This window comes from Rhinolophus sinicus, chromosome 1 (genome assembly GCF_057876585.1).
Source record: "Rhinolophus sinicus isolate RSI-liver-muscle chromosome 1, RSI-T2T, whole genome shotgun sequence".
Taxonomy (NCBI): Eukaryota; Metazoa; Chordata; class Mammalia; order Chiroptera; family Rhinolophidae; genus Rhinolophus; species Rhinolophus sinicus.
The window spans coordinates 116,371,664-116,399,115 of record NC_142501.1 but is presented as its reverse complement, the minus strand read 5'-3'; the positions used below and the strand labels follow the sequence as shown (position 1 = coordinate 116,399,115).

The following is a 27,452-nucleotide window of genomic DNA, read 5'->3' as shown; positions in this document are numbered from 1 at the left end:
CAGCTATGCTTTCACAAAATGTTAATAAACGATAGACATAATAGCTGGTTTCTGAACATACTGAATGAAAAATTTCAGTGTTGTGAAGTAGTACAGAATGAATTGGTTCGGATTCTTAGTTTGTATATATTCAATGCGCGCCCAGGAAACGATGACAATATACAATAGCCACCTTCCTCCATGTAACCTCTCCTGGGCTATTTGCATGCTGAAGGCTTTGATGGATCTAACCCAGGGAGTTGCTACAGTGAATTTTATAATGGGGGACACCCTCAGAAAAGGAGCCAGTTTCATTCTGATCTTTTTTGTCATGAATATTACACCTCATGCCTGGCAATCATGTAAGATATTGATTGGACCCAGCTTGACTCTTCCTGTAACAGGGAACACCTGGAGATCTCACAGCAAGAAAAGTCAGACTTAATGTTCAAAACTTAGCAAGTTTATTTATTATCTGAGGAGAGAATGGGATAAATGGGAAACCTTAGGGAAATAATTTTTACAGGTAGTTTTCAGTCTCTAACTGCAGCCCTGAGTCTCTCTGCTGTTTCCTGATGGCAACTGTTTTTTTATGCAAGGAAACACAGGAGAAATGTTTTATTTTTGTGCAAAAGATTTACTATCTCATGCAGATATGCTTCTGTCCCAGGAAGCATGTCTTTTTCAATTTCACAGAAATTCTGGGCGGGATTTGGCTTCTGAATCTTATTCTATTTCTAATTTATTGGATTATAATAGACAATATCCTTAAACCCTCTGGGCATTTGCACTCAAGCAAAAATAAGAATTAGGACATCTAGCCTACATAAAAAGGAATATCAAGGGAATATAGTAGATTATTTTAGATGTTATGGAAGAAAGAAATAACAGATACCACTAATAATAATTCTCGTTCTATTTAAAGCTGCTTTGAGAATAAGCATTGCCATTTAATTTTTAAGGAGTGAAGGGAAAATAAAAGAGAGCAGAGAGATGATTATTTCATGCTTTGATCAATCTGACGTGGAATAGGGGGCATTCCTCTCCAAAACCAAGATGTGGTTCATAAATTTCATCTAACAGTGTGAAAATCAGGTCAGGCATTTTTCAAAGGACATTTGAAATACAAATAGAATATTTTTTAAGAACAGAAAGAAACTTTTTACATTTTATTTAAAGAGATGAGAGAAAGAGGGGGATCATGAAATGAGATTTCTTACATGTCATCCTCTCAACATCTCAGATATGAGAAGGTCCTAAAGATAAGAAGTTCCTTATTTTTTTATCACCCCAGTGCCCTAGCCTGGTTGATGAATGAATGAAGGGGTGTAGAGGTGGATGGAGTAATATAAAACAAACGAATGTGCTGTCATCATCTCAGTGGTTTGTCGTTTACTTGTTTTTGTTTTCGCTTGATGTTATAGAAGTGCATTGTAGGAAATGTGAAAAATGAAGATAACTATGAAAATGAAAATAATAATCACAGAGGATCCCATTGTAAATATTTTGGCACATTTCCCTGTGTTTTTCAGACATGTATGCACACAGACACACACATATGGATGTTTCTGTATGAGTCTATAACATCATTTTTATAACTTGACATCATAATAGAAATGCAGTTGTGATTAACCCTTTCTCCAATTACTATTCTATTGTGAGTATTTTCTCAGATAAAATATTGTTAAACATGTGATTCAATATACCATGATATAATTAAATTTTTCTTGCAGATTGGACATTTAAGTTTTTACTATGAAAATAATTATGTAATGATTTTCTTGTCTGTAAATAGTTATGGCATCTTAGGTGACTTCCTGAGGATAATTTCTAGACTGAGAAGGGAAGCCCCTTCTTCCAGCTCTTGGTTTGCTTCGCCCTGTAGTCATGGCCCTCTTGGATTTCTCCTTTTGCCTCATCACATCCTCTGCCTACAGGTACCTGTTTTATTGGGGAAGATGAAACTTTTCTCTCCCATCAGGAAGCTACATATCCAGTTCTCTCCCCCAGTTACCTGCTGGGGGACAGAAGCTGGCAGAGAGCAGCATTAGAAATCCACATAGAAATTTCTGGGGCTCTCAGTACTTGCCAGCTGGAATCCAGTTGTTGGACCCAAATAAATGTATGCATGTTCATAGCAGCATTATTCACAATAGCCTAAGGGCAGAAACAACGAAAATGTCCATCGACTGCTGATTGGACAAAAATTGTGGTACATACATTTCGTGGATATTATTCAGTCATAAAAAGGAAGAAAATACTGATGCATGCTGCGACATGGGTGACCTCAAAAACCTAATGCTAAGGAAAAGAAGCCAGACACAAAAGCGTCACATATTCTATGATTCTGTTTCTGTAAAATGCCACATTAGGTGAATCTTTAGAAACAGATCAGCTTCGTGGTTGCCCAGGGCTAGGAAGAGGGGGAGCGAGCGCTTAATGCGTACACTGTTTCCTTTTTTTTGAATGGTTAGGAATCTCATTTTTAATGAGGTCACAACTGTTAACTTATTATTCTGTTTTCTCAAGACTATTACTATACATTACTAGGTTTCTTTTTTTTTTTTAAATTAAGATGTAATTGACATATAACCTTATATTAGTTTCAGGTGAACCATTATAATGGCTCCATATTTGTATATGTGGTGAAATGATCACCACAGTAAGTCAGTCTAGTTAACATCTATCACCACAGGCAGTTACAAATTTTTTGTCTTATGATGAGAACTTGTAAGATCTATTATCTTAACAACTTTCAAATATACAATACAATATTAACTGTAGTCACCATGCTATGCATTACATCCCAGGACTTATTTATCTTGTAACTGGGAGTTTATACCTTTTGACCCCCCTTCACCCATTTCACTCATCCCCCAACCCCCACCTCTGGCAACCACCAATCTGTTCTCTGTACCTATGAGTTTGTTGTTGCTTATTTGCTTGTTTGTTTGTTTGGTATTTTAGAGTCAACATATAAATGAGATCATATGGTATTTGTCTTTCTCTGTCTGACTTATTTCACTTAGCATACTGTTCTCTAGGTCCATCCATGTTGTTGCAAATGGCAAGATTCTCTTTTTTCACGGCTGAGCAATATTCCATCATGTATATGTACCAACTCTTCTTTATCCGTTCATCCATTAATGGACACATAGGTTGTCTCCATGCCTTGTCTATTGTAAACAATGCTGCACTGAACATGGGGATGCAACTATCTTTTCAAGTTAGTATTTTTATTTTCCTCAGATAAATACCCAGAAGTGGAATTGTTGGGTCATGTGGTAGTTCTATTTTCGATTTCCTAAGGAACCTCAGTGCTGTTTTCTATAGTGGTTGCCCCAATTTACATCTGGGTCAGCAGTCAGTGTACAAGGGTTCACTTTTGTCCACCTCCTCACCAGCACTGGTTATCTCTTGTCTTTTTGGTAACAGTCATTCTAGCAGGTGTGAGGGTATCTCACTGTGGTTTTGATTTGCATTGCCCTAACGATTAGCGATGATGAGCGCCTCCCATGTACCTGCTGCCCACCTATACGTCTTCTTGGGGAAAAAAATCCATTCACATCCTCTGTCCATTTTTTGATCACTTTGTTTCCTTCTTTTATGGAGTTGCAGTTTCCTTTCAGGTGTTGAAAATATTTGGAACCAGATAGCTTTGGTGGTTGTACAACATTGTGAATGTACTGAACGCCACTGAACTGCTCACTTTAAAATGGATACTTTTATGTTATATAAATTTCACCTCAATAAAAAGAAAAGAAACCTGAATGTTTGTGCGAAATGAAAACTCTCTTCTAGAGCCGGGGTGCAGCTTTATGCATATAGCACATACCTAGGTGAGCATGAGTCAACCTAAGAGCAAACTGTGAGGTCTGAGCACCTGGCAGGCATGAGGTGATGTGAGGAGCGTATGAGGTGGGAGTAACCGTTCCTTTGTGAATACCGTAATGGGAGGATATTTGTGAAGGTCCACATCCTGGAAGTGATTCTCTTCCCGGGAAAGTTCAGAGTCGTCAGTGTTTACCCCACATGCATGCACGCACACAAGTACGCAGGCGCACACACACACATACATGCACCCACGCATGCACACACATGCATACCTGTCTTTGCACGACAACATAGAACAGGGGTCATTCCTGGCTATCAGCAGCAGCAGCAGATCATTTTACAGAGTGCGTGATGGAGGGACATGACCCTCCCTTGGATTTTCACTTATGGGCACGTGCCTTCACCAACACATATAACTAGCTATATAAATCTGACACACAAAAAATCTATTTATTTAAAGTCTGATCTTGAAGGAATTAGGGAAAGAATGGGAATTTCCATAGTGTGTGTGTATGTATCAACCTTGACACAGGGAAGATTTCAGATAAACACGGGGCATGGGACACAACAGAACCAACTGAGAAAGAAGAACACAGAGGACTTGGAAAGAGGCAGTACGTTTCCTTCAGCCTCACCAAACTGAGAGGTGTGCCCATGGCTTAGTAGGAGGAGTCTGAAGTTCATAGTCAAACTTCATAGCAATAACTCTAAGCATGCACGTTTGTTCAAAAACTACAAATAAAATAGCGCTCTAACTATGACTGTGTCAATATATCATCTCATAGACGTATATACACACAGCTGTATATATACACACACAGGTAATGTTTAGTTTATTGCTAAGGTGCTATGCTAAAGAAAACTGATTAGCAAGGTTTCCATCTTTCATTCTGTGGTACTTAGTTGTTGTTGTTGTTGTTTTTTAAAATGAACCCTTTTGCTTTTATGAAGCCTCAGGTTTAAAGAACTGCTTTATCGCTGATGAGGCAAACAAGAAGCATACTAAAGATCTAAGTGACAATTTACGACGAACAATATCCCTATGCAATGGTGTCTAAGCAAGGATCATTCCGTACTGGATGCTTCTGTTATCTTTGCCCTGCATAGAGCTGTCCTTGGAGGTCATTTGTTCTGTCTTTCACTGTGCTGTCTCTGCCCTGCATCTCTAGATTCTGCCTACAGTGGAGAATCCAAACCACATACATGTCCAGGGGGCTCTGAAGTCTTCCCCCAAATCCCCTCTTTCACTGGCCTCTCCATTACAGCACTTTTGGTCTCTGCCATATCATCTTGTATGTTGCATAGACCATCTTTCATTAGTTATGAAAGGTTTCTGGTCTCTTTTCTACCCAACAAATTTGAAAACTTCTTGAAGACTCATCTGGGTCTGCTTCTGCATTCATTCCTATGGTGTTTCATTTACTCCTTACATTTTTATTTCACGTTTGGTATGTGATAAGACACGGTGAGGATGAAAAAGCAATGCACTGTAATAAGACAAGGTCTCCAGACCTGAAATAGTTAAGTGAAAGTGTCAGCAAAGCCCGTCATTGCCTCCACAGCACACAAGTTCTCAATCGCTCGGTACATTATTCTTGATTGATCGATTGATTAATTTGTTGATATTGATTTCCTGATTAAGAAGGAGAAAGCAAGGTGGAGTGCAGTCCATTGGTTTACAGATAGTCAAAATGTGTTTCAAAATCTACTGAAGTAAGGATGTGTTCTTCACCAGATTGCGATTGCCAGAAATGGAATTCAAAGAAAAAACAAAATTAGCCATGGTGGGCCCAGGGTGGAATTTCTGAACACAGTGTTTAACGTGACCTAGATATTGACAGGGAAACCTGTGCAGCCCTTGCTGCTGGAGTCAGCCAGGCTGTTATGCTTTCTTTCTTTTTGTGGCATTAGTCTCTGTGCAAATAGATCTAGTTCACCTTGCTATGTACACAGCCCTGGCAACTGCAGCCTGCTGGGGGTGAGTATAGGTGTAATCGTGAATAAATAAATCATCCAGAGGATAAATAAATCATCCAGAGGATTCAAGTGACCTCTGGAAGAAGGAGTTGACTCCAAAATGCTTAAGAACTCTTTCAAGGAATTCATTATATTTTTACATTCAGTGATGTAGAGGCAGAGATGTCAGTTCCTGGAAATTCAGAGAGAAAAGTCACATCTTGGTAACGCCACACTCACCCGTGCGCTTCAGTTTATTGTCTAATACTGTGGGGAGAGCACGAAGGCTCTTCTCTGGAGAGTTGTAAAGAGGGGAAGAAAATAAATAACCCTAAGAGATCCTGAAACTCTCTTAAGGGAACAGGTCCAAAGACGAAGCCTCTCACACAAATCAGAAGGTTTGGTGCAGATGCTGCTGGATGAACAAAAGGAAGGTGGAGGAAACTTACAACACAACAGAGTACTAACTTAACAGGTTTCTTAGAGCAGAATTTGTATTTCCTGACTATCTATTCAGAATTTTCACATTTTTTTCTGAGCTAACTGGGTTGTGAGTTGGTATTTTTAACAAGCTGATCAATTTATTTTAACACCTTTCAAATAAGATAAACAACATATTTGCGACTGTGTGTGTGTGTGTGTGTGTTTACTTATGTCCAAAATGGTGGTGCATAGAGTTAAACAAAATTCTGGTAGCAATTCTCATAGAGGAAAAGTGGAAATGACACACTTACTATTCTAGAACCAAAAGAAAGATTTCATACACAGCCTGGCAAAGAATCAATTGGGATCCCCTTAGATGATAAGAGGAGGGTAACTTCAGAGATAAACAACCATCAGGGGAGCAGCTACACACCTTTGACTGGGGCTCACAACTCTTGGCTATTGGCAACTAAGATTTACAGTGTGATCAGTTTGGGCCAGAGGGGATTCAGACCTAGGTAATGTTTCAACGAGGGCCTTGTAACATAACTAGGAATAGTCTGGTGGAAGTACAAGTAGGCAGCCACAGGGGAAATGATTTTAATTATAGAATAAAGAGAAAATAGAAAGCAAGAATAAAGCAACATCTAGGAAATTAGTATGTAAAGAGCTGCAATCACTCAAAAGGAGACAGAACATTTACCAGGAGAGAGAAAAAAAAAAAAATCCAGCCTGTTGAACTGAAAAATCCCATCTAAATATGAAAGCAGGGAATGTATTCTGAAGCTGGAAATATTCATCAATGTGTTAAATGTCACACATTCTAAAAATATGAGATAGATTTCAACAGCCCTATCGTTAAAGACTGATGATTGGAATTTTGCTTTTATGATGCCATAGCAATTCAGATGGTTCCGAGGTCTCCATAGCAACAGCCCAATGCTACTTTTTGTTCTTCTGTGTAGTCACATGATGCCTGATGCTGCATAGGAAACAGAGACACAGTTGATTGTATTTCCTCATTAATGACACAGAGACCAGGAGTCACCATGCAGGACTTTCATTAGCACTGGTTCTGAACCTTATAAACTAGAGCTATCCCGTGATAACCTTTCTTCTGCGAGCTGGCACTGATGCTGGGTATGAACCTTTGCCTTAATGAGCCACTGCTCTGTATCAACACTACTATTTATTCATGAAGTATATGTCCATCTACACAAAGTCTTAAGCAGACGATTCCTTCTTCTTATGATGCCCAATTGTCTTAGAAGTTGCCACCAATATATAAGTGGAGGTCATTAGCCATGAAAAGACGATCCTTCTCACTCGAGGAGGAGCAACAGACAAGTCTACTAGGGCAGAGCCACACTGCTGTGCCCTGAAATCTCAGACAGGTCACTGTAATGGTCTGTACCTCAGTTTGTTCATCTGTGAAAGCAGAGTGATGACCAAAGCCTTTTTCTTACTCACAGGGTAAAGTCTATAAAACATTTACACGTTTTGCCAAATGTGTTTTGGAAGATGACATACACATGGAGAGAACCCCGACCTTATAGGTTTATGCGTGAGAGGGAACAAGGCGCTGCTTGGCTTAACCTAGAGACAGGAAAGCACCATGAAGCTTGCAAGCATGAGACAGACAGACAGACGTCTCTCCAGAGCACTCGTTAAATTTATAAGTGTTTTCTTCCAGAGGCAGATGCACGTTCCCAACACTTGACCATCATTCTCATTAATGAGCATTAGGCTGAGGGAATTTCTATCTAAACTCACCTTGCTGTTGGCTGTTTTTCAGGGGGAGTCAGAAGTTGATGGGCTCCAGTCCTAAGTGATGGCACCAATGTTTGTTATCCTGACTGAATCAATTCGCTCCTTCATGTTACTTTTTCTTGGCACGAGAGGACATTTATAAAAGAACAAAGAATATTACCTCGTATACAGAAGGTAGCCAGTAAAAGTTCATTTCCTCCTCCTTTTCTCTTTGTCCATCTAACATTTTTGCACATATGGAATTTTGCTCTGGAAGTTAAAATGTGAGCCAGTAACATAAGCATGTTTGGAGCTAAGCATTACATTCTGGTGATGCTACAGCATCATCATCAATGCAGGAGTCCTGAGTATTAAGTAAGAGTATTAAGCTCTTTCTATGTGCAGGACACTATACATAGTGATGGAAATACAAACCTGAGAGCCTGTGCTGGAGGGTTAAAATGCAGTTCATGGTTAAACGATAACAAAGGTAACCTAAAGTAACTGTCCAATAGGCACTACAGAGAAGCAGTGGGCTGGGTTGCTGAGGAAAAGCTTCCTGAAGGAGCAGGAGTGGCTGTGGACTTTGAAGAGAGCTACTGTTTATTGAACGCTTATTAAGTAACGGACATTGGGCCCTTTGCCTGCTTTACCTCATTGAGGAAGGGGGAGATTCTTTTTTGTTTTCTGATTAGTTCATTCATTTATTCTTTTCTTTAGATTCCACATATACGTGAGATCATATGGTATTTGTCTTTCTCTGTCTGACTTATTTCACTTACATAATGTTTTCTAGGTCCATCCATATTGCTGCAAATGGTAAGATTTTATTCTTTATGGCTGCGTAATACTCCATTGTATACATGTACCACAGTTTCTTAATCCAGTCATCTACTGATGGGCATTTCAGTTCTTTCCATGTCTTGACTATTGTTTATAGTGCTGCAATAAACATAGGGGTGCATAAAGTTTTTGGATTTCTCTGGATAGATACCTAGGAGTAGAATTGCTGGGTCCTAAGGTAGTTCCATTTTCAGTTTTTTGAAATACCTCCATACTGTTTTCCATAGTGGCTGCACCAATCTGCAATCCCACCAACAGTGCACGAGGGTTCGAAGGGGGCAATTCTTGACAAGGGAATGAAAGTGGGATGGTGGATATGGTGGCCTAGAAGTGAGAATGACTGAATAATGAGTTTGGCAGAAGAGGAGGTAAATAAGAAAGAAGGTTTCCTATTTAGGTGACTGTAAAAGCCAAATTAAGGAGTTTGAACTTTATTTTAGTGTAATGGGGGGGGGGGGCGTTATACATATTTTAGTAGGGAATGTTGTGTATCCAATTATAAAGTTTAAGAAACAATGGGGGAAAATGGCCAGGAGACCACTGAAATGGCTCAGATACTGGGTCATGGGACCTTGGTATAAAAGCATACTCAGTCAACCTTGAGTATAACGTTGAATGGAAGAATTATTACCATTGGTGACAGCATTTGGAAAGTCTGGGGAGGGAGCTCATTTGGGAAAAAGAAGGTTAGAGTTGCGTTTTGATGTATGAAATTTGAGGAGACTACAGTAGATGGAGCTATCCTTCCTATGAAGTGTTAGAGATGGGGAACTTGCATTGTGGGGACTGCTTGAAAGCACCCCTCTCATCTTTCTTGTGGGGAATTGGGAAGCCCAGAGCTGCACGGCCCATAAGGCTAATGGCACATTGTATCCTCTCTTCAGGGAATAGCAGAGCTTGGCCACCACTGGAAAGTATCTTCTGCTTGGGCAGCATGTAATTCTCTCGGATTACTGGAGCAGAATCGTACCTCGCTTTTATTTTCTAGCAGTGCCCTAGGGGAATGTGAGCCATATATTTCTACTTACTTCTATCTCTTTCTTTTCCTATCTTTCTTTTCTCCTGGTGAATTATGGATTCAAAAAAACCCAAATTCTATGAATCTATTTCTAACCCCAAAGTATGTCATTCAGCAATTGTTCATTGAGCACCTTCTCTGTGACAGGCCCGCGTCCTCTCCATCATTTCCATTCACCATGCCTGGCTTTCCTTTTCCTTGTGTGCATTGGAGGGTGAGAGGAGAAATGCATTGGCCACAAGTCAGAGCAAATGTTTATGGAGAGATTCCAAGTCATTCCACCAGCATTTGTAAGGCTTGTCAAAATCAAATACCTTTATTTACAAAGGACATATATAGCTGACAGTATGTTGGAGAATTAGGAGGGCTGAGAACTCATGTAATCTTAGCAAATTCAGTGCACTCCCTGAGACTCAGTTTACTTATCTGTGAAATGGGTGGGTGGACTAGTTGATAAAGAATTCAGCTCTAATATCCTATGCTTTTATATCACGGAGTTAAGCTTATAATACCTTTGACAAGTGGCACGCTTATATTTACAGAATATTAGCTGTTTCTTATTGTAAATTATTTTCAAGGGTACCACTTATGTCCAGTGTCACCTTGAGCAGTAGAAGGCTACAGAGTCCCTTGGCTGAATCCTCTGCCCACAAATCTGGTGGCTCCACCCAATTGCTGCAGCCTCAGAGGCTGAATAACCCTCTCCTCTCTCAGGAGGATATGAATATAATTAAGCGGGATGAAGATACACGGTCTATTCCTGTGGGTCCGTTGTGGGTGACATTGAATACAAGAGCCACAGGGTCTCCAGATCATCATGTTTTCTTTACTCGACTGCATGGGTCTGAGCCCGCACCTGTTGCTTCGTTGACCACAGACTCTGTGCAGCTGAGCTTCCTTCTGTCATCACTCTTGGCCCAGAATGGTTTTGCTCTGGCTACAGTCTCGCCTGCTACTTCCTGGAAGCTGTTTCCATGCCTATCTCAGCATCACTGCCATTATCATTCTGTCCCATTCCATAAGGAACGTGGCCATCGCTTCTCCTGAGTCCAGCCCAGCTCAGCCCCACGCCTTCCCAAACTAGTCTGAATTACATTGTTTGGGCTGGTGCCACCCATCTCTACTGCGACCACTGTCGCATCCTTCGGTCCTTCAAGAGCTGCCCAGAATGCTTCTCCCTGATGCTACTACTGCAGACACAGTTCCCTTGTGGATGCTGGAGGTACTGCACCATGATCGCCAGGCACGTTCACAGAGGTGTCCTGGCTACTATAATCAGCCCACCTGGCACGCTAACTGCTGTCCCTATGGCTTCTTACCTAGAAGGCACACTTCCTCTCAACATTGTGCATCTCTTTTTCTTTTCCCCTCTACCAAAATATGTCTTTGACACTTTAGCAATATAGTGCTCTGGTTTGGTGGATCTAGCCTAAGTCCTCAAAGGGTTAACTTAGATCAGGAAAACCACAGGCTGTGGCAGGACTTGCCAAGGCTCTTGGGTCCCCCTCTGCTGCAGGCTTCTGACCTTTAGTGCCTCTCTTTTCGCTTAGGGTGGTTGCCCAAGAACACACTCTAGATGTTGGGGGTTACATCATACATATTTTTCCTGTGGATGTCTAGGATTAGATCAAAAAACAAAAAGAACAATTTAGTTCTTCTAAGTGTTTGGAAATCCTTCTTATGAGGTCTTCCAGGAAGCAAGAGCCTTATGCAAATAGCGTTTCCCAGGCTACTTAAAACAGACATACAGGTTAGACTCCACGGTGGCTCTGGGCTATGCCTTATTATACAAGTAATAGGAAAAGGAGGATGAAAGGTTATTTTGGAGCTATATACCTGGGAGAAACCTGTCTAGACACAGCCTCTGGCAAAGGCTGATCAATGTGTATAATAGCTTGCGTTGGTTTCGCCAAGAAAAAGTACGCGAAGTAAAAGCCCAGCACCCCAGATCCAAAGCATTTCTCTCTCTTGGGTATTGTTTTCTTTCATTCCAAGCTTTCTGGTTGTGTAACTGTCTAAGCATCTTCAGACATGAAAGGGAAACCCCCTGCCCTACTTTCGTGGTCATGTTTGTGTGTGCTCCGCTCTGCCCACAGAGTTGCATCCTGGCCATCGTTGGGTGAGGATACGGTAAGGAAACCCAGCACTTCCTTTAAAACAAAGAAACGTGCCTTGTTTCCCCAAACTTCTCTTCCTTCATTTCCGACGCATCGCCATGTAGCACACATCTGGGCTTCTGTGGAAGGAGGCTTCAGGAGATGCATTTCATTGCGAGGTGAAAAAGGAGTTCTGTCTTGCCCAGCCTGGGCATGTGCTTCTGCAAATATTCAGCGTGCCCCTCGGGAGGTGGGCACTGTGCCCGCAGAGAGAACTTCAGTCTTTGTTGAGCCAATGAATTCACTTCAATTGGAAAGAAAATACGTTTCCCTCCCACCCCCAGGGAGGTTTTGGAACATTTGAAAACGAGCCATTTTCCCATTTTGCGTTTAATACAATAGAAAATTAGCTAAAAGAAGCTAGGGGAATAACCAAGATTATACAACAAGCTAGATGTAGAAAGTACGTTTAGGTATAAATGCTTTGATCATCTGGTTTCGGAAGGTTCAGGCCCTTCCCACAGACCATGACCAGGTGGTCATTCCACGAGCATGCTCAGAAGCCACAGCAAAGTTTTCAAATAAAGACTTGTGTCCAGCAGCTCTGCTCCGTATCCCCTCATTTCTCTTGGTTCTTATGATTAATTACATGTTTAAAGTCAATACTCTTCATCTTCAAAGTTTGGTTTCTCAGATTCTGGCTGAGGCTCTGAATCAGAAAAATCGTATTTTATTAGAATGGAGGCCTCCTTTTCAGTTTATGAAAAAAGTCAGTAGTTTTGCTTTCAAGACACATACTTAGATATCAAGGTTAAGATACAGTGTGCAAAACAGAGTACTCTTCCAGGGTTTTGGATAAAAGATGCCCGTCAATACCTACCATTCATTTCATGATTTTGACACAGTGAGAAATGGAATCAAGCGATTATTTTCCTTTGTGCCTTGGGTCAAAACTGGGCAACAAAATTTTAAATGTAAGATTGATTTGAAAAACTCCTCAGAGCTATGAAAATGGTGCACATAGAGGCACATTCATTGTCTGAAAGGTCATATTGTTAAGTGTAATCCCATTAACTAGGTGGTCTCACTACTATTAATTAAGAGACCTTCAAGTACTGTGCAGGAATGCACACTTCAACTTGTAACATTAAAAAACTTAGAAGAATGAGCATTCATCACGGAAAAGAATTTCCTGCAGAATCTTAAATAAATTAACATGCAACTTGCAAGAGAACACTGATGGTATAAAGTGAACTGTGCCTATTATTTCATTTGTGCATGGTATATAGGGTTTTTTCCAAACAAGGTGAGATGTAAATTAAGTTTTAAATTAAGAAAAATAGCATCCGAGGTCATATAACCCGGAGATCATTTCTCAGCACTCTGCACACCTCAATGTCTTTACCTTCATCCTCAAACAATGTGTTATTTTCTGCCTCTGTATTTCCTCTGCAATCCCACGTGTCTCCATGCCCATATGCCATCCAGACACCCCTAAACACCAATAGAGTGACCTCCTTTCCGTGGCCTTGAAGCCACAAGAATAGCCCCCTCGATAAAGTTTTAAACCACAATATCAGGTGAATGAGTCCTTCCCCCAACCATGGGTTCTCCTTTCATTATCCAACCCTCTAAGCTCGTTCTCCCTCAGAATAATTCAGTTTGCTTGTTAAAGTGATTGTCGTATCCAATCCTTGGAATTCTTTAAGAGCCATGACCAGTGTTCATGACTGTGGTCACCTCAGGACAGAGGCCTGACATAGAGTCGGTTCTTGCTATAGACTGATGTGTATGTCCCTCCACCCCCCAAATTCATATATTGAGACCTAATCCCCAGTGTGATGCTATTTGGAGGTGGGACCTCTGGGAGGTGCTTAGGTCCTGAGGGTGGAGCCCTCATGAATGGGATTCGTGCCCTTATAAGAGGGACCCAGAGAGCTCCCGTCCCCTTTCCACCATGTGAGGGCACAGCAAGAAGCAGGCTGTCTATGAACCCAGAAGCAGGTCTTCCAAGATACCAAATCTCAGACTTACAGCCTCTAGAACTGTGAGAAGTCAGTTTCTACTGTTGATAAGTCTGTGGCATTTCTGTTATAGCAGCCCGAATGGACTAAGAAATTTCTTGACACGTATGTGCGGTGTGAAGGAATCCTGCAGTGTCCCAGTGCCAAGCCTAGATGAATGCCATCGTTAATGGGGTGCTTTTTGGGTGGCAGATGGGGGTCTCTTTCACATCGCCAAAGTAGGAGATGGGCCCATTGGAGACAAAGTGCTTGTTCTGTTTGTTCTGCACAGTCTCTGAAGCAGAAACTGCTTAGCTTCCCATCCATCTTGATCACTGTCATTTTGGTCCCATCCAAGACCAGGTTTTGATAAACAATTGCAGGACAACTTTGAATGCGATTTGTCTAAGACCTGACCTTCCTGACCATTTGGAGAGAAATATAAAGAAAAACTGTTTTCCTACATAATATCCTTCTGCACATGCTTTACTTTGGAGCCTTGGAGCCCGTGAAGAAACAGGAGGCTGTGAATATACTAGTGGATGCCCTTTTTGGGGGGAGGTGGGCAGAGAAGGTTAAAGGAGCATCTGACTGTTTCCCCTTCTGTGGGGATTAGAAGGAAGGAAAGCACCAGCAGCTTCTGGGTACTTTCCACCCGGTTGGCTGCCCCCGCTCAGTTCTCTCCTTATCTGAGCTCCCTGAGGTCTTCTAAGCAAACACCAGCGTAATGATCTGAGGCCACGCAGCTGTTGGTTTCCTCCCTCTTGACAGAAGCACTTAAACTAAAAACCTGAAAGGAAAGGAAAGGGAAAGGGAGGAAAGAGAGGGGAGGGGAGGGAGGGAGGGAAAGAAGGAAGGAAGGAAGGAAGGAAGAAGACAAATGTAAATACCTTTTGTCAAACACTTTGCAAAGTAATGTCACTCTATACTTTTTCATCAAATACATGGGTAAGTAGAGACCCATTTTCAGGATAATTGAAAAAAAAAGCAGTTTCTTCCCCCCACCCCCACCCCTGCTGTGTGATACTTTTTCCAGAAAGACACGAACTGCTGAAGGCAGAAGTCTCCCTGGGCTAGATTCCAATTAACTGCTGTACTGATTGCTGATAACGCTTGGCAATCTCTGTTCTTCGGAAAATGGGACAGAGTCTGAAAGATCATAAAAGACGACGAGGTGACCGATGAACCGACACACAGAACCTAACACCTCTGGCTCCCCAGTTTTCTGTCATTTTAGCGTGCACGCAGTGGAGGAAGAAACACATTGCGAATGAAATGCCGTAGGTCTGATACTTGACATTCAAAAACATGCAAGTTCTGCTATATGTGTCTCGAAACTCAGATATTGTTCCAGGGGTCTGGAACATACTTTCAGCGTCATAAAGTATTCCCATCACTCGACATGACTCGTTTTCAGAGCTGTGGCAGAGTGGGAAAACTTGAAATTTGGATTAGTACTAGGTCTGAGGTTCTAGTTCTACTGTTCGGGAGCTCTGTGATTTTGGATTAGTGATGGTATCTCATAGCTGCATGACGAACAACTGCTTGGTGCCTCACAGGGGCAGACGTCGGTTGTTCAGAAGTTTGCAGGGTTTCGCTGATCTAGACTGGATTCAGCCTCTCTTGCTTAGAAGTCTGCAGGCTGGATCTTCTCTCATTCTTCTCCTGGGATCAAATGTCCTTCCCATGGGTAATGTCCAAGCTTCTGTTTGTACCACATTTGTTAACATTCCATTGGTCAAAACAAGTCATCTAGCCATGCCCAGAGAAAGTGAGAGACTGTGACAAAGTGTGGACGGCAGATGGCATGGAGAACAAAATGCATGCGTACAGGAGACTAAATGATAAAATCTACCACAACACTTAATTCTCTCCATTTCAGTTCTCTCATCTGTGATATGGGGATAATCCAATGCCTTTGAAAATTAAATGAGATGACACTTAAAAGTAATGAATTCAAGGCTGGAAAAATGTTGATGCTCAATAATTGTTACTTTCTTTCTATTCACCTCTCCCACCTTGCAAAATGGAAATGAATGCCTGCCAAACTTAACAGGATTATTGTGAGGTTTTAAAAAGATAACACGTGAAATCCTTCGAAAGCATGTCAATCGCTATATAATTTTTGTATTGCAGTAACATAGGATGCTTAGCCTTACCCAGATACACGCATACATTCAAACATTTGGATATTAAATCACGTTTTAATTGAGCTCTCTAGCGTAGTGTGTAGTGAGTGGAAAGTTTCTCTGTGATGTGTCTTGATATTTGCAAAGCAGATAAGTGTGGCCTAAGATGAGGGCAGAGGCAAAGGAGAGTGAGAGCAGGCAGGGGATTTGTATCATTAGCTAAGTAACTCCCTTAGTGTTGCCCAGGATATCTGGAGCCATAAGGTCTTTTTTATTCTTTATCACCCTGATGCCTAGGTCTTAGTGAGGATATTTCCCAGTAAGAATTAAAGAGCGATGGGTCACAGAGGAGAAAACCTAAATGGTTGTTAAGTCACAATCCTCTTCCCTTAATAAATCGAACATTGTTTGTGAAACAGGCCAATACACTCCTCAGATAATGACCCTTAATTGTGCGCCTGGCTGCAGTCCCCAGAGACTCCAAGAGGCCTAAAGAAATTAACCTTGAAGATGACAAAGACGTGGGGAAGAAAGGGTCAATGTTTTAATGCAGCAAAGAGGGGAAATCTGAGCCTCTGGCCATGACCTGTCTAATGGCCTTTGTGACATGTCCGAGTGCTCCTGGTCCAGAGAGCTTTATTATGATTTCTTTTTTTTTAATGCCAAAATGGGGAAGAAGAATGGCCCATGGGACAAGGGCATTTGCTAAGACAGGTTCAGGGACATTCCCTCTGTAGGTCAGAAGCCCTCGCTGCACACTGGAAATTTCTTGAGTCAGATTTCAGCTAAGACTCCCTTCCCCTGCAGTGCAAATTTAATTGATTATTTTACCAGTTTCTACATATTTGCTATTTATTGACTTTTTCTTCTAAAGCTGAGTTAATCCAGATTATAAGTGCTGCCCTTTTTGCAGCTGAAGGAACTCTTTTGGAACATGACGTTGCAAGCACAGAGCACTCCATCTAAAGAAATCCGAGCTAGAGAAATGGGAATTATCATGCCTACCTCTGAATATTTTGGCGACACGGAACATTCTCCAGTGTCAGCATGGCTAATAATCTGATTATTGTGCACTGACTTTGCACATCTATTGCCCAGGTTGGAATGTTTCCTAAACCCCACCATGCTGCCATCTCTGCTCCTACCCCCCTCTCATCCCCAAATAGATCGAACTACTTTATACACGTATGTGAGACATGGAGTGATCGGTTCTTAACAGACTTGGAAATGATAGCTAATCAATTGACTGGTGCGCTCCATTTTACAGATAACTGTTTCTTTTAATAGCATAAGACTTTGTGTGTGATCAGTGTCATGTAGGGTAACTGGCATGAAGTAGATGACCAATGGATACTGGTTTCATGAACAAAGAAGTGAAGGAGGTACTAAGTGTTCACATAGTGGTCTAAAACGATACGGTTTCAAATGCTGAATTTGCAGCCCCTGACTAATACAGAATAGACCAGTAAATGTGCATTTAACTCTTTATACTCGTATGTCTGATATTGGTGGAGGAGATGAGAAGGAAAAGGCATTCTCATTAGTGGTGGCCTCATTGAGCTAAATGTCGGTATAGTCTGTTGTGTGGGCACATTCCTTAACGGAAGCTTCTGGGAAATAGCAAGAAGAGTAGGCCCTCCCTTGTAGGGTAGCTGAGAGAGTTGTATGAGCTAATGCGTGAACATCCTGGAGCGCAGTGCCTACCTGGTACAGGTGAGTATTCAACAGTGGTTGTCATTTGTATCAGCAACATCTCAAAGTCCTAATGTGGTTCTGGGACCTGTCAGCTCCCAGGGGTTTGGTGTAGCCAGGGACCTCTCAGACCACTGTGTAAACGCTGACTCCATGACCAGGGGGGCTGGGATGTGAACAACCAGAAAAGTTACATGTTTCTAATGTGCTGTGATGATATAGGGTATTCAAAATTCCTTCCTCAAAAGGCTCTTTCTCTCACTCAGGAAAGCTGTTCTGGTTCTGAAAACTGTGCTTGGAGTTTGTCAGAAAGCAATGAGCCTTAGACATGCAATCAATCTAATTTTTTTTTTTTTTTTTAACCTTGACATAGTCTCACTCTGTTCTACCTACTTAAAGTAACCCTTTGGGAGATTTAGGGTCAAACAGAGTAACAATAAGCATGGGTGATCAGTTGTGTCAAAGACCAAAAAAAAGGTCGAGTAAACTCCAGAGAAGTGGTCCTGATGGGCAATTCTGGTGAGAGGGTCTCCGGGATTAGGGAAGGACAAAGACGAGATCGGAATGCTTCAGACAAATAGTTCTTGAAAGAAAAAGCCAATAATGGATACACCTTGTTCAAGCCACTGTGGAATCAAAGAGGATGAAGGCTAAGTGTGGCGTATAGAATGAGTGGTGTCTCAACATTGGGCGGGTAGAAAAGCCTGTTTTAATGTGCAGAGCTGGTAAGGGAGGCAGACGAGGAATGATATCTTGACTTCCTCTATTCCCCCACCCCCCCAAAAAAAATAAAACCTTTGAGGGGATAGAGGAAGGATGTGAGAAGGGGAGAGGGAATAGAATTAACAGCGGAGGTAAAGGAATAGAATTCTTGTGGAACAAATCAGTTTTTAGTTGCCTCAAAGGAAGTTAGTAATGCGTATCCATTTAGGAGAAGGGTTGCAGAGACAGTGGAGCTGTATTAGCAGAAGGGGGATCTCACGGGAGTGTTTACCATCCTGTAGAGAAACACAATAACATGGGTAGAGGTTGATATAAAAAACGAGGTGACAGATGGAAGGGCTTGATGAGTTGGTTGAGCTTTGTATCAAACCTGCTAGAGAACATAAAGGCACAGGATGAGGGCCTTCTCTACCCTGTTCTCTACTGTTGCACCTGAAACTAGAATAGGTCCCAACACACAGTAGGTTCATTGCAACTATTTGTTGAATGACTGAATGAATAAAACAGAACACAAAGAGACCCCCAAACACTAGGAGACGGAGTAAGTAAAAGTAATGTTTAACAAGACACGCAAGGTCCAGAGGACCCCAGAAACGGCAAACATCTTTTAAGTAAGGACAGAGTGTTGCACTCCGTATTTTAGGGCTACTGAAGATTTGTCAGGATGTTACAATTTTGATCAAAGGATGTCAGTACCTGGTTTTGTATGACGTTGCAGTCATGCACCTAAAATATAGTAGAGAAAGGTTAAGAATGGAGAACTGGAGACTGGGCACAGACATGCATCAGAAGTGTAGGCTCTGAAGATATTTAGAAAGCAGATGTCTGAATTGGAGGAGAAAACATGGGTTACTCAAGAATTAAGAACATGAATGACTATACAGCTGATATATTATAGAATTGTGCTCTTGAAACCTATATAATTTTGTTAACCAATGTCACCCCCAGTAAATTTAAAACACTTTGTAAGCGGGCATTTTCCCGCCAAATCACATCGTAACGCGGGGCTTTTTTGACATTTTCTCGCCCAAATTAGACTTTCCGTAAAATATTCATATCTTTCTATCTATTTGATATTTTTCTATGAAACTTTCAGTGTTTTAGTTTAAAAAGAGGTCTCTATTTATTTACTTTGCAAAATTTTTGCCGGTTCCAACTAGAGGCGATATGGCGAGTTTACTCGTTTCCCGCAAATTATTAATTAAAAAAAAAAAAACATGAATGAAGAAAGAAGTGGGGTTAGAGGGCCAGCCTGTGACACCATCTGAAGGACAGAGTATGGCTTGTCCCATCTTGGAGATGCATTGAGAGCCAGGCGTAAAGACAGCAGAGGGATAAGTTCCATCCAAGGGATGAGGAAAGGGGGCAAGAGCTTGAAATATCATTGATGAGTTCTCAGATGGTGTGCGTGTGTCATATACATGATGTGACACTTTTGGTGATGGCCTTGTTCTTAGTGGCAACGAGGGAGTCACCAGCGAAAGGAGAGATGTTGAATTATTTCTACATAGAGAATTCCGCAAGCATAAGAAAGTTCAGGCAAATCTCATCGTTTCAACTTAATTATGCCCTGACCCAGGTCTTAGCAATATTTTTTTCATTGTCTACTTTTTACAAGTTACCAGCGGTGCTGTAGCCGATCCTGGTTTATTTTGAGTCCTATACAGCACGCACCCTTATTTTTTAATGCTCAGCTCTTCAGGAACCAAGTCCATTAATCTGGCTTTGAAACTTTTCCTGAGAAGAAGCGATGCTGATATGCTTCTAAACATCTGGTCAAACAGAAGAAAAAAAGAAAATCCAGTTAACGATCCAGATGTTATGTTAGCACTGAATTAAACAATTGGCATTTAGAAATATCCAAGTGGTGAGATTTCTTTTTCAATGTTCTGCACTCAAACCAGAAAACCCTCTGAGTAATGGTGGCAACTGGACTCACTGCTGTCAGGGTCCCAATTCTTACAAGAAGAATGAATGGGTAGCGGAAAACACTGTCTTCAGCTGTCAGCTCTGGAGAGCAAACCTGGGCAAAGCTCAGCCCCCCTGCCGCCTGTCCTGGGTGAGTGGCCCCTGCGCTTTGGTTCAGATCACTGTTCTTGGCTCCAATGTGGTACCTAAGACGGGGATCATTTGTCAAATGAGCATGGTACACAGAGAGCTCTAGGCAGATTATGGAAAGAGAGGGAGGAGAGAGAGGGAGGAGAAAGAGCGCGGGAGAGAGAGAAAGAGAGAGAGAGAAGAGGACACGGAGAGGAGCAGGCTTCTCTGGGAACAGCGCTTTTCAGGCACTGGGGATTCAAGTTAGACAGGGTGGCGGGGCATAGGCGCCGCTGGCTGGGAGAGGGGGGTGACGGGCGCCTCCCATCAGGGCTCTTTGCATGTGGGATGCTTCAGGACTGCACACAGAGGGAGTAACTTGGAGAGCAGAGCAGCTGGCATGAGGATTCCGCCAAAATGGAAGGGCTCCTGTCTCCGATGAGGACGAAGGTAAGGGGAGTGAATCTTGATTTCTCTTGATTCAGCTTGGAGCTACAGAAAAGGCGGCAGAGGTGCCCAGCGCCTGTGAACGGGAGGCTCACTGAGCTTTTGTCTTGTTTCAGAACTAGGCTGGCGAATGCAACTGGATCTCTCAAAGAATAGGCTTGCCTCTAAGGCAGCGCGGTGTGTGGGAAGGGGAGAGCAGGGGGGAGAGAGCCATCTGTCAGTGTGGACAATGGGAATCTTAGTAAATGAATTCTCCCCTTGGTTGATTAGACAGCCATATTTTAGCAGGATTTCCAGTCACTCTTCCTTGGGGGCTGTGCAACTCTGGGAGCTGTTCGTTGCAGGAAGTACCAATTGCTCAGGCTGCATTGCTATATAACAGGAGGAGTAACACGTTGGAGGAGCACGCCCAGCTCCCGCTTGAAATTTCTTTCCTCCTCTTCTTCACAGCAAGAAGGCCAGGGAATCTTCTGTGGAAAGTAGGTTAATGCATTCTGGAAGCCAGTGTGTTTTCAGAGAACTATCAGACTGGCAAAGGAGCGTGCTGAATGCTGGACTAACCTGACGTCTTGAACTTGGACCTGAAACATTCATGGGGAACTGCCGACCCTCTCCTGGAGGCTTGGGGAACTTGTTCTGCCTGGGTGGAGCTTGATTTTTCACTTGAGAAAGGGTTGCTTTGAAGACGGGGCTTTCCATTGAAAGCGCAGGTGGTGACGAGGCTGTTTGATTTTGGCTATATCCACAGAGGACTCTGAATGGGGGGGCCAAAAGTTCTAAATTGTGCTAGAAATATTACTTTTCTTTTTCAGACATTTCTAAAAAAATCAGGGAGAAACTGTCTGTATACCCACGTGCAGAGTTAGAGCTGATAGTGGAAGGCTTTGACTGACCTCGTCTCTTTGATGCTCTATATAGTGAGTTCAGCACAAATAGATTCTTTTGTCATCGAACATTTTCTTTTCTGCTAGTTAGGAGCACCGTCCCGGTGTTTTAAGAGAATGGTAAAACTAGGGTCTTAAGCATGAAAGCGTCCCGCCCGTGAGGAGCATTCCTGACTCCCTGTCGTGTTCCCCAGCCCTCTGACCGTCATTCATTAGAAGGATAGCCCCAAGTGAGAGTCTGTTACCAAAGGTTCTAATCCCAGCCCTCGGCTGGCTGGCTGGTCAGCTGGGAGAGCCCCTCTGTGACCCATCTGTTCTCCCTGAGCACGGAGCTGAACTCATGGTGCTTGCACGCAGCACACCTCAATTCCAGGTGCTGTGGGAACAGCATGTCGTGTCGTATAGAGGTACTACTGCAAACGGAATGGCAAATGGCACTAGATCCCTACTTCCCTTTTTTGACAGAATGGGGTTTGAAAGCTTCCGTGGATGGCATTGTAATCTGTTCATTCGACCTGCTTTGGTAATCGCTGCCTCAGACCCTTGGTCCTGGTATTGTGCACTCTCCGGCTCCCATCAGATCCATGCATCCGAGTTCATAACCTTAGGCAAATACAGTTCTCACAGACTTCGGGGGGAGTTCCCTATGCAAATGAGTCAGAGCCCAGCACTGGGTAAATCACACTGCTGGCAGGTTAAAATGATATGTGGTAGCAGGGGGAGAGATGGTTGGCAGTGGGTCAGGCGACTCATATATTATGTTTATCAGTTTCATTTACATCATAGCTTATTCCTTAACCATCACATCATCTAATGAACATTGAAACTTGGGGGTTTAGGTCCCACCAAAGTTCAAACATAAAATTTCTACTATAGATCTATAGTAAACTGACTTTCATTCAAACCCTTTAATTTTTAAGTTTCAGGCTGTGTGTTTTGTGTGTGTGTGTGTGTGTGTGTGTGTGTGTGTGGTGTGTGAGATTGCTTCTGTGAATTCTTTTGTAATCTTTTTATCTCTGGCTCTGGAAATTGACATTTCCCTATTGAAGATTCAAATTACATTTGAATTAGATGAACTATACTATCATCATGACTCAGAAAACAAGACCCAACTGTGTAAAATTGTAAAAGGAGGTCCCATTGCTGAGACTCAGCTTTAGTTCCAAAATTACTGTATCTTGTATTGTTGAAATTACCCAGTGATTTTTAAAAATCGATCCAAAGACATATCAGTGACAACACGTTGCCATTCTTAACCTTTGATCCACACTCTGCCTATTTAAGTGTATTCTGGAATATTCTCCCCCTTTAGTAAGGATTTAGCTTAAAGTTTCTGATTTCATGGCATCATGAAGGTTTAGACAAAGGAAGTCTCCTAGCGCTCGATTCTGGTGTGTTATGGTTACTTAATAACTTACTGACAGTTTAAAGCAAGTGTTGAGGTAAATTGGACATCATGCAATAATTTCATTATGCCATGTAATAGACTTAACCAGTCTAAATCATGGGTGCTTAATGCATTTTTATCTTGGGATTTGCATAATTGGCACATAAATATGCATGAGATTAACTGGAAGTGGCAAAATGGGGTGACCACAGTGTTCACGACTGTTAAAATTAAGGCAGTTGCACAGAGGGCAGTGCTGTCCCCTGGGTGGTGGTCACACTTGACATACCTAGAAACAGACAGGGTGGCAGCTGGTCTCCCTGGGTCCCAGTGAGTGTGGTGTCAGCGATGCACGGGCTTCGCACAGCTTTTGGCTTTTGGCTGGATTCACTTTGGGCACACTGCTTAGTCTTCCTTTTATATATATAATGCAATCTCATAGAGTCTCTAGGCTGATGGATATACTTCTGGCTGGCCTCCTGGCAGGCCGTAACACAGGCCTCAGGACTCTAACCATAATAAATGATGTTTGCAGAGGCAGGTGGAAAAAATGAGAACAGAGAAATGCTGATTGAGTCATTTCTCCAATGAAGGTAAAGGAAAGGATTTTATGATTAATCATCTTTGCGTACTTTTTAAACATCTCCTTTTTTGAATTTGATTTTTAATCCTCCGTCTTTCGTAATTCTCTTTAAACGTCTGTGCACCACCTCCAGGAGATGAGGTTGGCAAAAAAGTCCCCCCATTTTCAGCTTCTTGTGATTTTTGCTCCCCAATGCCTGCCACAAAATTTGCAATGAGCCACTGGCTAGGGCCACGTGAAATCAAGCCACATCTGTACTTTTCATCGAAGTAAGCAGCATGTTCTGGAAGAATTGCATCATCAAACAACAATGATGAAGAAGGAGCAGGGAGAGAAAAGAAAAGAGGAGAGGGGAAGAAAGGAGAGAGGAAAACAGGGAGGAGAGGAAAGATGGCTTGGTTGAAGGGCCGTCTTTTTTTTTTCTTTTAGTTTTATTGAGATATAATTGACCTACAGCACTATATAAGTTCAAAGTGTACAGCAGAGTGACTTGACTTACATACGCGTATATTGTGAAATGACTACCACAGTAAGTTTAGTTAACGTCCATCATCTCATATGGTTATCAAAAACATTGTTTTTTTCCTTACGATGAGAACTTTTAGGATCTACTCTCTTCACTTTCAAATATGTGTACCATGTAGCCGTGTTAGCTCTAGTCATTCATAGTGTCCATTACATCCCCAGAACTTATCACTCTCATAACTGGAAGTTTGTACGTTTTGACCCCATTCATGCAGTTCTCCCCTCCCCTGTCTCTGATCTCTTTTACTGTGAGTTGGGTTTTCTGCTTTTTTGTTGTTGTTTCGATTTCACTCTAAGTGAAGTCACACAGCATTTGTCTTACTCTGTCTGATTTATTTCACTTAGCATAATGCCCTCATGGTCCATCCATGTTGCCACAAATGGCAGGCTTTCCTTCTTTCTCATTGCTGAATAGTATTTGTGTGTGTGTGTGTGTGTGTGTGTGTGTGTGTACACACACCACATTTTCTTTAGCCATTCATCTGTCAGTGGACACTTAGGTTGTTTCCATCACTTGTCTATTATAAATGATGCTGCAATAAACATAGGGGTGCAGATATTGCTTCCATATAGCGATTTTGTTTCCTTGGGGTATTTACCCAGAAGTGGAATTGCTGGATCATATGATAGTTGTATTTTTAATTTGTTAAAGTATTGCAGACCCATCTTTTATATCCAAAACAAGGATACAGATTTATTTTTTTAATCAAATTCTTGCACAGTAAACGGAGAGTGGATTGACATGAACTTGGAGAGTAGATGTTAACTATGCTTATTGTAGTGATCCTGTGGCAATATATACAAATGTTGAATCATTATGTTGTATACCTAAAACTGATATAGTGTTGTTATATGTCAAAAAAAATTAACCTCTTTATAAAGGATGGAGTGTTAACTTTTAAGAAGTTGAATTTGACAACTCAGTCACTACTGTGTATGCTAACTAGGGTTTTTAGAATGCTGTGATCCTGTTGCCTTTATTATCTGCTCTCCTTTACAATTAGCTCACTCTCCAGAGAAGGTGCTTTTTATATGTCTGAACATCTCATTTCTGCCACAAAGACATTGTGTCATTTACGGCACTACCGTTACTTCTTTTTTTTTTTTTTAAAAAAAGAGATGACTTCTGATTTGTGGCAAAAGGTAGTTTTCTGAAGGAAGTGTTTTGAAAGGATCAGGCCATTTATAAAAGGGACACTTATTGGGAAATGGAAGCTGAGCTTATAAAGAATGAGTATTTGAAATTAACACAAAAACTCTGTCCTGCGAGTCCCTCTCTTGTGTACCCAGGGTAAGTGCCACACATAAATAGCTACAGTGAGTTCAAGAATTGTCCATCTCAACCACTCTGCGATTTGGGAAACGTGTTAGATACAGATGTGAGATGTGAATGTTCTAAAAGTGCAGAATGTGTAGATAGCCAAAGGAAGAATAAAATGACAGCACCAAAGGCTCTCTGGCTCTTCAGACCAATTATCATACAGTCTATGCAACCCTTCAAATCACTTAGAATTATACCAGATCTGCTTGAAACTTTGCCAGGTCTCCATGGAGAATAGTGCCTGAAATCCTCCATTTTGTCCCACCTACTTGATACATGGGTTCTGATTGAATATTGGACTCTCCCTTTTAAAGAGCTCTGTGAACTTAGACATCGGCGAGGACTGACGCATGATGGAGCTTGTGTAGGGTAAGACTAAGGGGGGAGGAGGGGGTCTTCACAATTACTTTCAAGCACATTAAATATACAGAAGATTATTCACCAGCTAATGACAGGCTATACTTTATCTGAACGGAGGCTTAAATAAAAGTAAACCTGCTGGAGTGGAAGCATGACAGGTTTAGATTAAATTCAAGGCAATGTTTCTTGACATTAAAATGCTTTCCAGAGGAAGGCTGATACAGTTTGCAGACCGGGGGCGTCTGAGACAGGTAAGGAGACTCCTACCTGAGAAGCCAGGAAGGAGCCTTTAAGGCATTCCAGATTTTTATGGTGCTGTGAATTTTTACCATAAAGCCAATAAAACCAGACTAGGTTTGTTTACAAGACATACATCAGATTCCTTTTCAAAGGGCTATTGTACTGGAGTGTTTTTATTGAACCACTGAACTCAGTTGGGTGAGAACAGGAAGCAACTTTATTCTTTTTCAAACGACCCCTTTCAAGGCATATGTGAATTGTGGAAAGGAAGTCGGGGGCTCTAGGACAACTGACTGAGTTAATAAAAAAGAGAGGTGCGAAGCCCAACAGCTTATTCTAATCACCCTCTCTAGGTTCAAACCCCAGCTCTGCCACTCAGTAGGGAGTAACTTTTCTGAGCCTCAGTTTCCTCCTGTGTGAGATGCATGCAGTAAGAGGACCTGTATCATGAGTGTTGTAAGAAGTAAGTTAACGCCGGTAAGCTTTGGGCACACCATAATACACGTTAGCTGCCACTAGTATGAACGTGTGAACAAATATACAGACGAATAGGTGCAGATATGCAAGACATGACACACATGTGCAGTGGCCCATCATAGTGGTGAATGCAGTAGGAAGGGCAGGTCATCTGTCTGCAGGAGGAGGCTGTTAGCTCAGACACAGAGGGACAGCTCCCTCCTGTGGGATCCCCGTGAAGCTGGGACTTCCTTGCCTGTCAAGAGCGCAGAATAAAACAGATGCTTTTGTAGCGTCAGTCAGCTTTCATTACAGTAAGGCCTTTCACAACAAATCATTATGATAAGTAGATTGTTTAGAAGAAACGACGTCAGATTCAGCCCAGAAGTTTCAATTCTGGGGCCTCAAGAAAATCATGTTTCTACACTGGCCCTTGGGTTTTGCCGTGTCTTGAGTGACCCCTTAATTAAACAGCAACAACAACAGCCTTTCTTTTATGCTTTAGATCTCGCAAAGTTGAACATATATTATTAGCTCATGTGGTCTTCACGACTGTAGTTACAACCCAGAAATCAGGCAGCGCCCTCCCGCCCAGGAGCTGGTTGTCAGCTATTTACCAGCACACCACTGCCTGGGGCCTGCAAGCACAGGTCCAAGCGCAGTATCTGGACTCCAGGCTCACCTTGACCCTCCCTCACGCCCTCACTCTGCCTCTCGCTCTTCATTCTCCTCCCAGACTCTCCCCTGGCAGTTCTCAGGCTTCTGCT

At 42.1% G+C, this 27,452-nt stretch overlaps 1 protein-coding gene across 4 annotated transcripts in view; it reads left to right on the top strand.

Moving 5' to 3' along the window:
* FRMD4A (FERM domain containing 4A) overlaps positions 1–27,452 on the top strand; it is a 565,607-nt gene that overhangs the window by 111,107 nt on the left and 427,048 nt on the right. The window contains exon 1 of one of the 4 annotated variants that reach the window (XM_074324782.2): positions 20,679–20,932. The exons of 2 other annotated variants lie outside the window; for them this stretch is intronic. In XM_074324782.2, coding sequence (XP_074180883.1) covers positions 20,900–20,932 — 33 coding nt within the window. In that variant the 5' untranslated portion in view covers positions 20,679–20,899. Of the gene's footprint in view, positions 1–20,678; positions 20,933–27,452 lie in introns of those variants that run through there. One more of the 4 variants, XM_019738287.3, reaches the window with a different exon arrangement.